At 37.9% G+C, this 12,925-nt stretch overlaps 1 protein-coding gene across 1 annotated transcript in view; it reads right to left on the bottom strand.

Annotated features, from left to right (window-relative positions):
* nrg3b (neuregulin 3b) overlaps positions 1 to 12,925 on the bottom strand; it is a 313,653-nt gene that overhangs the window by 29,215 nt on the left and 271,513 nt on the right. The window contains exons 5-6 of the mRNA XM_037691441.1: positions 12,219 to 12,321; positions 7,541 to 7,667 (exon numbers count right to left, since the gene is read on the bottom strand). Of these exons, the coding sequence (XP_037547369.1) occupies positions 7,541 to 7,667; positions 12,219 to 12,321 (230 nt within the window). The remainder of the gene's footprint in view (positions 1 to 7,540; positions 7,668 to 12,218; positions 12,322 to 12,925) is intronic.

The following is a 12,925-nucleotide window of genomic DNA, read 5'->3' as shown; positions in this document are numbered from 1 at the left end:
AAACTTCCTCCTGCAGTTCCTCCTTCCTCCTCTGTCGATCTCTGTTCTTCAGCAGAGAAGTGGGCGTGGCCAAGAGCGCAGCCGTGGCAGAGAGCTGAGATCATGACATGCTGTGCTCTTTTAGAGCGTTTAGAGTTTAGAAACATTGTTTAGAATATTACAAGAGTGTGGGAAGGGTTTAAAACACTGTAATAATAATAATAATAATAATAATTAAAAAATAAATATAACTAAAATAATCTACTACTTGTAATACTATTCCTACTTCGCCGTTTTTCACTTATCGCAGGGTTTCAGGATACGGATCCCCCGCCATAAACGAGGAACTACTGTACACCATTTGATCAAGTGAAGGAAAACCATTTTTTTACATTTGATTCCATAGTTTGTAATTGTTACCTTTAAGATGGCAGCAGTCCACTTTAATTTTGGCCTGATTTCCTGTTAGCTTGTCGTTGTGATTAAAATTAAACTCTTAGATATTAATTTTCCACAAGCTTTCCACAATAACCCCACATTAAAGATCTAAGCTGTACATTTAATGCTTCATACTTCATGTTTATGAACTTTGCTATTCACTAAAGTTTTCTCAAAGATCAAGCAGGAAATTTACTGATAGAAAAATGATAAAATAAACCCCTTGTTTTTGTCAAAAGAAGATCCTATAAAACCAAAAAATGAAACTAGATGAGTGAAAACGTAATATTCGCTCTTTGCAGAAAGCCTCGTCTTGTAATCAGCAGGACTCTATCTTTGAAAACCCACAACTTGGTAAAATCGACTTTTCCGTGTGAGTGTAGAAGCCCTGAAGCCACTCCAAGCTAAAAGATTCTGAAGCCATATTTCAACCGATTCTGAAATGCTGCGGCTCTTCTCCAAGGCTCCTACATTTGCCGATCACCATGAAGTATTCATGCTCTCTCCTCACTCCTAGACCTGAGTGTCACTTTGTAAAATGAAGCTCGACTAGTCATTTCTGTTTGACTCATCACTTATTTAGTCAGGAAGCTCAACTACAACATGAGATCTTTTCTTCACGGGACTTCGACCCAGTCAGCAGCTGTTTAGGGGCCAGCTATTGGAAAAATTGAAGATTATAGATGTGCACATGTTTACAAGTAATATGACAATAGGAAACATTTATATCAATTATAAAGGAAACTTTTATTTTTAACTTTCATAAAAAACAATACTATATTACCAAAAAAGTAACAAAGCATAAATGATGTTTCTGGAAAATTTGATTAAAAAAAAAAATTGAAATGCTTCCACTTTCAAGCATCAGAACTGTTTAGCACAAATCTTTTTTTTTTTCATGCAGAATAAAAAATATATTTGTTACATAAACATGATAAAGAAACATACAAGAATGTAAAAGTCTATCATTAAGATCATCTTATGTTGAGATGTTTTGTGTCGCACCATATTATTTTACATTATTATAGCGTGGCAGTGGTGGAGCAGAGGTTAGAGAGGGTGGGCCTGTGATTGGAAGATCGCCTGTTCAACACCCGGTATCAACAACATCAAAATGTGTGCGGGAAAGGTGAAGCACCCACACATGCCTCCACCCCCATTTACCCCACTCTGGGTCCTTCAACAAGGCCCTTAACCCCCATTATCTACTCCCTCGGGTGCCCTAGATGGCAGCTCTCTGCTCCACACAGAGGGCTGTGGTAGCTCTGTGGTCTGTGGTTGTCAGGAAGGGAGTCCTGCGTAAAACAATTGCCAAGTCTTCGTGCGACTTAGTTCGCTGTGGTGACCCGAAGAAGGGAGCAGCTGAAAGAAAAAGAAAAATGTCTAGCATATATATTATATGCTGCTGATCTCATGCTGCTGTATTCATTCATACCCATCTGCTCACCACAGACTCATGTTGGGTCTGCTGTTGAGACGCCGTATTGTTTTAAATTATTAGAGTTTAGTGCATGGGGTTCTCAGACTTTTAGGGTTCAGGGAACCTTTACAGGTGAGAAAAAGTTTCAGGGACTCCCTCATAATCCTCATGTTTATTAAATAATTTTCTTCAGTTTGTCTCTTTAATGCAATGGAAATATTTGTGTAACATAAATACTTAAGACCTGTTCTTTAATAGTGTTAATGCAATTTTTATACTATTAAACATGGGGTATTTTTCATTCAAGACACACTTAATTAGCAATTTTTAAAAAATTACAGTTTTGAGTTTTAACCGTATCAAAAACCAGTTTAAAACTTTACCTAATCACACAATGAACATAAATGTATTGCCACTTCTTTAAATTATTACGGAAAACTCTACATACAACTGAACAGAATCATAACAGCAGTAGTCAGACCAAGTAACAGGGCTTAACTTGTAAACCGATCAATGCCGGAGCGCAAATAGCAGGTGGGGTGGTGAGGGGGCCTCCCCGAGAAAAACTTGACCCAAGTAGATGTGATTTCTTGCACTTTGGTGTATTTTATTGCGTTGCTAAACATCTGTGTTTACTGTATGTCTTAGATCTTTTAGCGTACCGTTTGGTGTTCGTTTAGTGTATCCTTATACACCGTTTCTTCTTATACTTTATATTTTTGCTACTTTTGGGTGTAACTGGGACACTGAGTACACAATCGCGTTCCACTTCATATACCACATGTGATGCAAATGACAGTAAAGGACCTTGAATCTTTTCAAGGTTTTTTGGTCAATCCTAGAAAACAACTGTTCTCTGTTATCTATAATGAATACTGTGCCAACTCATGCTCAGAGCATGAGTTGTGAATGTCTCTCAGCTACAGCCACACACAATTTCTGCACAAATACAAATTCTTAAATTGACTGAATGATAAGACATAATCGTGTTTGTAAAATTCTTGAATTGGACTGGCTCAGTTGCAGACACCCTATATTCATTTCCTGAAAGTTACAATAAATATTTTCTAATAGTTCTTGAGATTTTTTTCCAGCAGACGAACGGCTCTAAATAGTTAATGGCAAAATGTTAACTTGTGCAATCTGTTGTGCTCAGAATATGAGTTGTAACAATATTAGCTATAACACAGTGTTAGGTTAAGTTGCAGGTTAGTGTTTGTTTATCATCAATGTGGGGTACAAGTCTAAATCCAACTCTAACACTTGAAGTTTAGAAAGGATTTTGCAACATCTTTAGAGGTTTTTACATATTTTAATCCCATCCATGACGTAAAGCAGAGATTTTAAATGTGCCGGGATAGAATGATCCATGTATGAAGGCAACACTGATGACCAGGCGCGTATTTTAGGAAAGCTCCGTGGGTTTAGTTACCTCGCAGTGGTGGCCTCAGACTTGGAACACTGCCCCTTCAATTTTAATGTCAAAGTCATGTCAAGGTGCCACAGTCTTCTGTAAGCTTTAGTTTTAATAAAACGCAGCACACCCCGAGGGAAAACGTCTTTTGTTAAAAAACATCAGGGTTCATGAGGTGACATATTTTGGGGGACAGAAATAGAAAAATGGGAGCGGCGCATCACTCTATCACAGAGGTGAAATAGAAGACAAAATGGACTTTGGTTTAGATTTTTTTTCTCTGCACCTGCTTTGATAGAGCAAGCCTTTTGTTTCAAGCTCACTGATCTCATCCTCCAGCAAAGTGCCTAAAATGCACACATACATATACACACACACACACAAACCCCCCATTGTGTTCTGAGGCTCAGTTCTGCAGCATACACCAAAATGCTTCTGAGCCTCTAAGGGAAAATGCTTCTGCTCGTTGAACTGTCTCGCTTCGTCCGTCCAAGTTGAAAGAACAAAAACAAAAAAAAAACAAAAAAACGTGGGACTTGCAAGACTGTACCGCCCACAGCTCGTGTACGCTCCCCTGGATGGTTTCAAGCTGTGGGAGTGGGAGGTGAGAAGAAGGTCTGAGGGTCGCCATGTCAAATCTGTGGAAAAATGGCTTTCTCGTCTTAATCTTTCCTTCCTGTGTTCAGCTCGCAGCCCCCTCCTGGACGCTTACAGCCGGTGATCTTTCACTTCCCTCCTTAAGCTTCCCTCACACTGTTCAAAATAGCTTGTGTTTCTGTGTTGCTGCGTTATGATTGTCTTTTTCCCCCTTGGTATTGCCCTTCTTGTGGCTTCCTGCCTGTGTACGGCTACTGAGGCATTTTGCTTCATATGAGGATTCACCACTTTCTGATGCGTTTCTGTCAATACAGTCCCACAAGTTTGGTTTTGGAAGCTTGTTATTGAGCTAAACGTGGCCCCATTCGTGTGCCAGAATTCCACTGAACTGGACTCAGATATGTCATAGGTTGCCCACAGATAAAAGGCAAAAGAACAATAATACTTTTGCCTCTTTATCTGTGTGTGTGTGTTGTTTGCTTGTACCATTAGTAAACTATCTCATGAATCAATTATTTTCATTACACTTTCAGAAATTAATGGATTAACATGTTCAATTTTTTTTTTTTCATTCATACATTCTTTATTTATACAGGTTAGTCTCGTTGAGTCATGAGGACTCATTTTCAAGAGAGATCTGTTTAAACAAAGAATGCAGATAAGGTGCAGACAACAATTAATAGCCATAAAAAGCATATAAAATGAAAAGTAAATAAAAGTAGTGATGTAAACTAAATAAAAACAAGCTACATTCTGACATTATTGATTTGATAGGATTTAGCTTGACAATAAACAACTGTGTCATTCGCATAGAAATGTAAGGCTGCATCGGGAATGATATGACCTACATTACTTATGTACGGTAAATTGTAAGGAGGGTGGGTCCTAAAACTGAGCCTTGCGGTACACCATTGTTGATAGTTAAATAAATGGAAGAAATCAGCATAGAAATTTAAGGATGCATCAGGAATGAGCTGACCTACATTACTTATATAGATTGTAAAAGTGGGTGGGTCCTAAGACTGAGCCTTGTGGTACACCATTGTTGACAATTAAATAACTGGAAGAATTATCATTATGTTGAATCCACTGACACCGATCTTTAGCAGATTTTGACGTTAACCCAATTCAAGATGGCTGCCACAACAAAACTATCTTAGCTAACACAAAAATTATAATAATTCAGTGAACTTTACAAATCTTGAACTCAGATTTGGTGCCGTTGCCTACACAAACCTTAAAGATCACACATTGTGGGACATATTTGCATAAAATCTTGTCTTCAGCTGTTAGAGTCAAGCGTATTTGTCCATTAGCAAATAATATCATGAAGCACAAAACTTAAATGACATAATCAACGGCTGTATATCTATCAGTGATTCACTTTTGGAGTTAACCCAATTCAAGATGGAAACCACAGCTAATCAAATTTAGCCACCACAAAAATGGATATAACTATGAATTCTACAAATATTGAGCTGGAATTTGGTGTGGTAGTAGCTGAGTGTCGGTCACAGCACACACTTTAAACACAAAAAGGTTGTGTGAGCTTGTGCAATATTGCATGATCATAATCATCTACCAGGTTTGATTAAAACAGCTATATTGTAATTTTTCATCAAAAGATGATTGTTTTTAGCTCTGGCATGAAAAGTAGTGAATGTTTTGCATTCATTCAAGGAATGCTAGTCTTTTAATTAGATTCTTAATTCAACCTACGCATTTTATTTAAGAGATTTAACAGATTTCTAAAGAAACTCTCTGAAAAAGCTTGACGATTTTCCCATCTGCAGTTTTGTGGGTGTGGCTGCTGTAGCCTGAGGGCTGTTATTTTCAGTGGGTGACACTAGACACTGTTAAATTATTAAGGAGCCTCAGCATGGGCTAAAGCACAGGAATGACACAAGGCTGAGTGAGAACGAGGGATTTCTTACAACAAATACCTCTGTGTACAGGACGCCAAAAAAAAAAAAAAAAAGCCTTGTTGATTATCAAACAGCTAGAAACACCTGCAAGGGGAAACAAATAAATAAATAAAGTCATGCTGTCTTATTTGTTCTCAGTAAACTATCTTAACTCATAAATATTTAAGTGCGAGTCCTGCAAATTGCAGAGGATGTGAAAGATTTATTCATTTGGGCTGGAAATCTCCTACAGAGAATCTAGGTGCACTGTAGCGCAGATATACGGCGTGATGGAAAAACCGAGCCAATTTAAAGACAAAACAAACAACAACAACAAAAAAGCATATTTCCTATGAAAAAGTGGCTGGGAAAGTAATAAATACAGGGAGAGGGTGAGTTTAGGAAAGTGCAAATGCATTACGGAGAGTGATTGCACTCCTTTGATGAGATCTTTGCCTGCGTGCATTAGAGTGTAATTACCTTTCCGTGGAGACGTGGGCTACATTGTTCACAAGATTTTGGAGGTCAGTCCTCTCTTCTGCAGTGAAGTGATGCTTTGTAAATCATGCTAAGCCACCTTTTTCTTCTATTCCCAATCCCTTCACAACAGTGTCTTTTCATGAATTAAAGGAATAATTTATGCACGTCGCCTGTCATCTTAGTTTTCAATCACGAAACGAAACATCATTTTTAACTGTTTTGGTCAAAGCTTGTAAATGAAATCAAATTTTAGATCAATATTTGTAACAATGACTGAGTTATTGCCATTTTTTCTGTCGACCAATGTTCATCAGCTGTGGAGGCTATGCAGCTCCAAAAAGCTAGTTATACAAATTCATCCAAGGATTACGTGAGAAAGATTCATTAAATTTTGTTTAGTGGTTCAGGAATTATTTTGCTAACAGACACGATTGAGACAAACAGATAAAGCAAAAAATATATTTAAAAAAATGTTTGTTTAAGCAAAATTTGCACAATAAGTAGGGCTCTGCGTATGTGCTCAGGACAACCCTAACCCACTGTTTCACCAAAATTTAGATCAATATAAAAAAAAAAAATTGGCTGAGGTATACCATTTTTGTGTTTCCTCATGTCAGTTGGCTCTGGTGGTAATCTTAAAACACATTAACTCCAGAAGTTTATCACTTATAAATATACATCTAATAATAACGTCCGGAAAGTTTCATTTAAATCCATGGAGTGGTTCATGAGATATTTAGCTAACAGAAAAAAAACAGTTGACTTCACTAGTTAATTATAATGTTTTATTAAAATATCTTGTGCAATTTGTTAGCACTCCAAGTGTATGATGGATATGAACCTCAGCTACTACCACACCAAATTTTAACCCATTATCTATAAAAATGGCAGAGTTATAGCTATTTCTGTATTTGCTTCAGTGCATCCATAAAGCACAATTTTAGCTTTGTTTTGTTGATGCTGCACATGCAGGACTCTCTCCACCGCCACCAATTATAAATTCCAATCTGTAGTTTGTCCCATAAATCTGTCACCGCGAACGTGACACGCACATTTTTCCTGCTTAATGCATGGCACATTTATTTTAAACTGTTATTCTCCACAGCCTCTCATCCCATGTCAGATAAGCGTCGGAACAAAAAGGCTTCAAGCCAGCAGAGAGATTATTAGGACATACATCATACATCATCCTGACAAGCACTCTGAACTCTCTATTGTATGTAAGTACTGTTTATATAAAGATGAGATGGTGATAATGATGATGAAGAAACGAGTGGAAACAAAATCAATATTAGCTAAAAGACGTACTTTTTGGACGTGAAGGCTGTATTGAATCCTGGGAGTGGATTTGGACATGAGGCCAGAGGCGTTGACGCTGCAGTCTCTCAAACTTCGACTATCAGAAAAATGAGCCTGGAGTTTCTCCCGGTGTCTTCTGTGGACGACAACACATGCACATTAAAAGCGAGCAAGAGATTGGTGATTGGAAAGACGAGACAAAACCGAAGAACTGATGGCGTGTTAGCGCAGTCTGCAAACAAACTTCATTTCTTCTGGAATGAAATCACACTCAGTGGTGGGACTCAGTTGTATTTTTTTAGCAGAAGTTATTAAACTTATTGACTTTTATGAATGATGATTCAGTTTTCGGGCAGCACGGTGGCGCAACTGGTAGAGCTGCTGCCTCTCATCGAGCAGGTCCCTGGTTCAAACCCCGGTCCAGGGGCCTTTCTGGGTGGAGTTTGCATGTTCTCTCCGTGCATGCGTGGGTTTTCTCCGGGTACTCCGGTTTCCTCCCACAGTCCAAAAACATGCATGTTAGGCTGATTGGTAACTAAAATTGTCCCTAGGTGTGAGTGAGAAAGTGAATGGTTGTTTGTCTCGTTTGTCTCTATGTGTCCCTGTGATGGACTTGCGACCCGTCCAGGGTGTACCCCGCCCCTCGCACAGTGATTGCTGGACATGGGCACCAGCGACCCCCGTGACCCAAAATGGAATAAGCGGGTAAAGAAAATGGATGGATGGATGATTCAGTTTTCTATTGTTTGTTTTTCTCTTTATTTTTTTAACCTATGTTTAAATGTATTAATTCTGCATATTTTATGCTATAAAATAGTGAACTGTATTTGTAGCTGTATTGTGTAATTTAGCTGTCTTCACTTACATCTAAAACAAAATTTACGTTAGCATTCTTACTTCATATTTGTCTCCCTGTGCTATTTTAATGTTTAGGGTACAATTCTGCTACCTTAAGGCTTTAGCTACTTTTTGGCTACATTTAGTTTTAAGCTAAAGTTTTGATCGTTTTGGTCTGTAGCTAGCTTTTTTTCTACTTTTATTTTTGTTGTATTTTCCTTTTTTTAAGCTAGCCTTTGCTATTCTTAGCTACAACTTTACAGCTTTTAGCTAACCTTTTGGTACTTTTAACTTTTAGCTAGTATTTTGCTTGCTAAAAGCTTCTAGCCTACCTTTGGCTTCTTGTAATTTGTTGTTGTTGTCACATTTAGCCTGTGCTTTTCCTACTTTAGCTTTTAGCAATTAATGCTTTTATTTTTGCTTGTAACCAACACTCTGCTTCTTTTTTCTTAACCAACTCGATTTCATTGTCTTCAGCAAATTTCAGTAAAGCCATTCAGCACGTAGCATTCACACTGCATTTTCACAGTTTCTTTAGTTCAATCTGAATCCTGACTTGCGCATGGAAACCATCACAACAGACTCCGGAGTCTTCAGACAGACATGCTTTTAGGAAACCTACAGAATAAATAAGGCCAGATTCCATAAATTAGGATTTAAAACTGCACGTTTGCTTTAATGTTGATTGTTTTTTACCCTTGCTTGAACCACTCTGCATATCATTTAATGCTGCAAGATGACAAGCGAAAAGGGTAACAAATGGCAGACAAAAATGCGCCTGAAGTGACGAGCTATTTTTACACATCATGAGCTCATGCTATCGTGCCGCTTTGTAATTAAATCCTCTCAACAGTTCAAGACTTTTGAAAATGACAACATTTTAACAAATGGCGTCGTCAAAGGTTAAAGAAGCAAAGCATTTTCTTTCTAGAAACCAAAGAAAAAAAGGAACTTGTACAATAAAAAGTGAGAAGATGTGTTGCAGAAGTGAGAATTAAGTCTGGACCATTAAACATCCATTGCATGCTTTTGTGATAAATATTTAGAAAAAGCAAAAGCTTTTCTACAACCATCGATGAGAAAACCAGAGTTTGGAGCATTGCTTTATGGAGGGATTCATGAAAATAGTTTGCTCAAAGTGCAATACAACAAAAATCCATATGAGCCGCAGAAAGCTAAAAGATAAAGTGAAGTGGCCATGTTTGACAGGTGTACATTGTTTCATGCTTATTATTCTGCACTAAGATTTGTCACCGCAGATTGTCATTGTCATAATGCTCGTCTTTATGAGAAGTGCAGTTTGCTCAGATTGGACGGTCCTTCCTTTCTGTAAAGCACAGCAGACACCGGGGCTTTAGTCATTTATTGAATGGGGTTCTTTATCAAACGTGTTCAAATGATTGGATAAGATGACAGCTGCCATCAGTTTCAACCGACAATGATAGCTGGACTTCCTGTGAACCTCCAACAACATGCAGAGCAATCTGAAACCAGAATCATTTTTCTTGATGGTTCAATTTAAAGGGATAGTTCACATCACTAAAATAGTGGTTGCACTGGAATGGCTAACCAAGCTTTTATGCTAACAAGGCAAGAATTTGTGCTGCCATCTTGGCAAGTGTTACATGCTGTCCTTAGTTACCGTTAGCATGTCAACAAACTAAACAACAAAAAAATAAAAACTCAGCCGAGAAGCCTAATGTGTTATTCCAATAGTTGAACTTGCACTTCAAAAAATTTTACATTACATTATTATTTGTCTTTGGACATACTAGTCTAACACACTATATTAATATACCTGGGGTAATTGCTTTTTTAAGACTAGACATATTAATTACTGTAAAGCAGAGTAGATGGTAGGCATATGATTAAAAATATATAGTCAATATTAGCATTATATTTTCTTAAACAACAGCTATTAGTCTACTAATGTGTTTTCCTTTTTTATGAGTTAAACATATGCTGCACAAAAAAAAAATCCATGTCTAAATATTGTGGAATAAGTAGACATGTAAAGTACTTCATTACATTAAGTGTAGTTATGTACTGGTTAGCTTGATTACAGAAATTGGGTTGAGAGGTTTTGAGGGGGGTAGGGGGTTCTGTAGCAAGGCATGAAACAATTAATTAATTGCTTGTCATAGAAAGCTCTTTGAACAACCTAAATTTGGAAAACAAAACTTAATCTCAACTGGATTGAAGATGAAAATGGCTACTTTATAGTATTTTTTCCCCCTTTTTGCTCAAGATGCTTTAAGTTTGAACAGACTTGTGCAATGACCGACACTGAAAACTGAACAATAGTTAAATCATCCAATTACAGCAGAGTCAATTCAATTCAATTCAAAATATTTTATTAATCTCAAAGGGAAATTAAACATTGTAGCTTATTTGTAACAGAAATAAATATGTTAATAAATAAATAAATATGTTGTTTCTGTTACAAATAAAGTCCAGTTGTTTTTGTATTGAATGCTTTTTGAATCTCAGCAGTCAGTCACTCAAGCACCTCAGCCAGGTAGACGGAGATGCATCCACGGCGCCTCCTTTACAACTCATTTGGGATTTGGGGCTGTATTTGAGGTCATTTGAGCTTTGAGATGTTAATCAGCTGTTCCTGGTTGTAAAAACCACCTTGATGTCATGATTACGCTTCATAACAAATGTCCAAAAGTAAAAAGGTTTCAGTAAAAATCCTTCCAGCTGTACAGCATTCATTCAACCTTTATTTAGACAGGTAAATCCCATTGAGCGTCGATGACTCATTTACGCGAGAGACCTGATTAAAGCATCCTATACCAGAGGAAGTAATGATTAAAAAAAAGCTATTTACATCCAGAAAAAAAGAGGAAATAAAATTTTCAAAAGCAATATGCCAGAAAGAAAGTAAGAAGTACTTCAACGATCATCCTTATAAAAGAGATTGATGATCTCAATGGATTTCTTCTTGGTAAAATAAAGTAATTTAAAAAAACATGCAGCCGCCTTGAGCAGCGAAATTTTAGAACTAGATACTGTACAAAGCAATTATGTAATAGTGGAACCACTAAAACCTAATTTATTGAAGTTAGAGTTTGAATTAACTTGTTTATTGAGAACCATTTAATTAATAAATCCATGGAAATCCGCCTCTGATTTTTTTTTAGGTAATCGTCACGTAATTATCAAACAGCAAGAAGAATAAAACTTTACTGATGGCCTAATCTTCTCTGAGGAGCTGTGCCAAATGCAATGTTTGTCTTTTACTGGAGAACAGAATAAACTGCTGTACTACCAGGAGAATCTATTTGTCTGAGCTGCAAAGCCAAGAAACATTTGAGTAAAGGAGAATCAATTTTTAAAAAATGCAGGCTTAGATAATTTACGGCACATTAAATCTCCCAGTAAGTCTTTGGTCATGTTGACCGATAAGCACAGCACTATAAGTACTGAAAAAAAAAATACATTTGATCAACTCAACCTCTAGCACCATTATATTGTTGCCTTTATTACTTTTATTCCACCTTGCCTGCAAAAACTGACATTGGTGGTCTGATTTTATGCTGAATCACATCTAAAGACACAGTATAGTGCTCTAATGTTTCTGACAGGGCAGATACTGGTGTTGAACCTCTATATTTAATTTTATATGACGCATTTGTGACACAATTGCTTGCTAAATCCCCTTTACGAGTAAATCTTACATGAGTATCTGTCCCAAATGCATCCCGCACAATTTAGACCTGATGCCTAACTAAAAAATCCCCGAGCTGACTCACACTTTCGTTGGGCTCCGCGCCATAGTAAAGTGCTCTTTCTGCATAGCTCAAAGTTTACTCTGCTAATGTGGTTCTGAACCGGAATCACTCACTTGTTACGGCGGTAGAGAGCCATGCATGCCACTCCAAGAAGACAGATCCCCGAGGCGATGCTGAAGATGGACAGCACCTGCCTCTGGTAGGTGTCACCGCTCTCTGCAACGAGAAGAATACAATTCAGGGCAATGAGTTTCCACTGTGACACAAAGGGCGTCGGCTGCGATAGCTCAGGAAGAAAGAGACACGTTTTGAATTAAACGTAAAAATGCTAAGGTGACAATGGCACACAACTGTCCACAACCCGATAAGCAGGGAGCAGTGCCGTTGTCAGTAAAAATCAGTGTTGGCCTATGGTATAGGAACATGGCAGACACAGGGAGGGCTCAGTGACATGTGCTAACTGAAGTGTGATAATCGTTTCATTCAGACAAACCCAGCAGGCAACACCAATGGACTGCTTACATAGTACAGGCCACGCCAAGTGTGTGTGTGCTTTTGAGCATTCAGAAACTGACGGCAACAGGGAATTAGAAGCAAATGAATGCTCCCAGAGCTTCTTGTCAGACCACTGCACATCAGCTGCAGTGGCTTAAGGTCACAAGCAGTTGAGACAAGTAACAGTTGATTGCAGCAGATATCTGCGATGCTGGGCAGCTGGATTGTGGTGCGTCGCTTCAGGAACTAGTGCACTGGCTCGTCCACGCATCTCAGGAAAACCAATAACCTGCAGCTACTAAGAGCTTTTGTTTCTTCGTAATGC

This window comes from Nematolebias whitei, chromosome 17 (assembly GCF_014905685.2).
Source record: "Nematolebias whitei isolate Nwh7 chromosome 17, NemWhi1, whole genome shotgun sequence".
Taxonomy (NCBI): Eukaryota; Metazoa; Chordata; class Actinopteri; order Cyprinodontiformes; family Rivulidae; genus Nematolebias; species Nematolebias whitei.
This window is presented reverse-complemented; position numbering and strand designations above follow the sequence as displayed.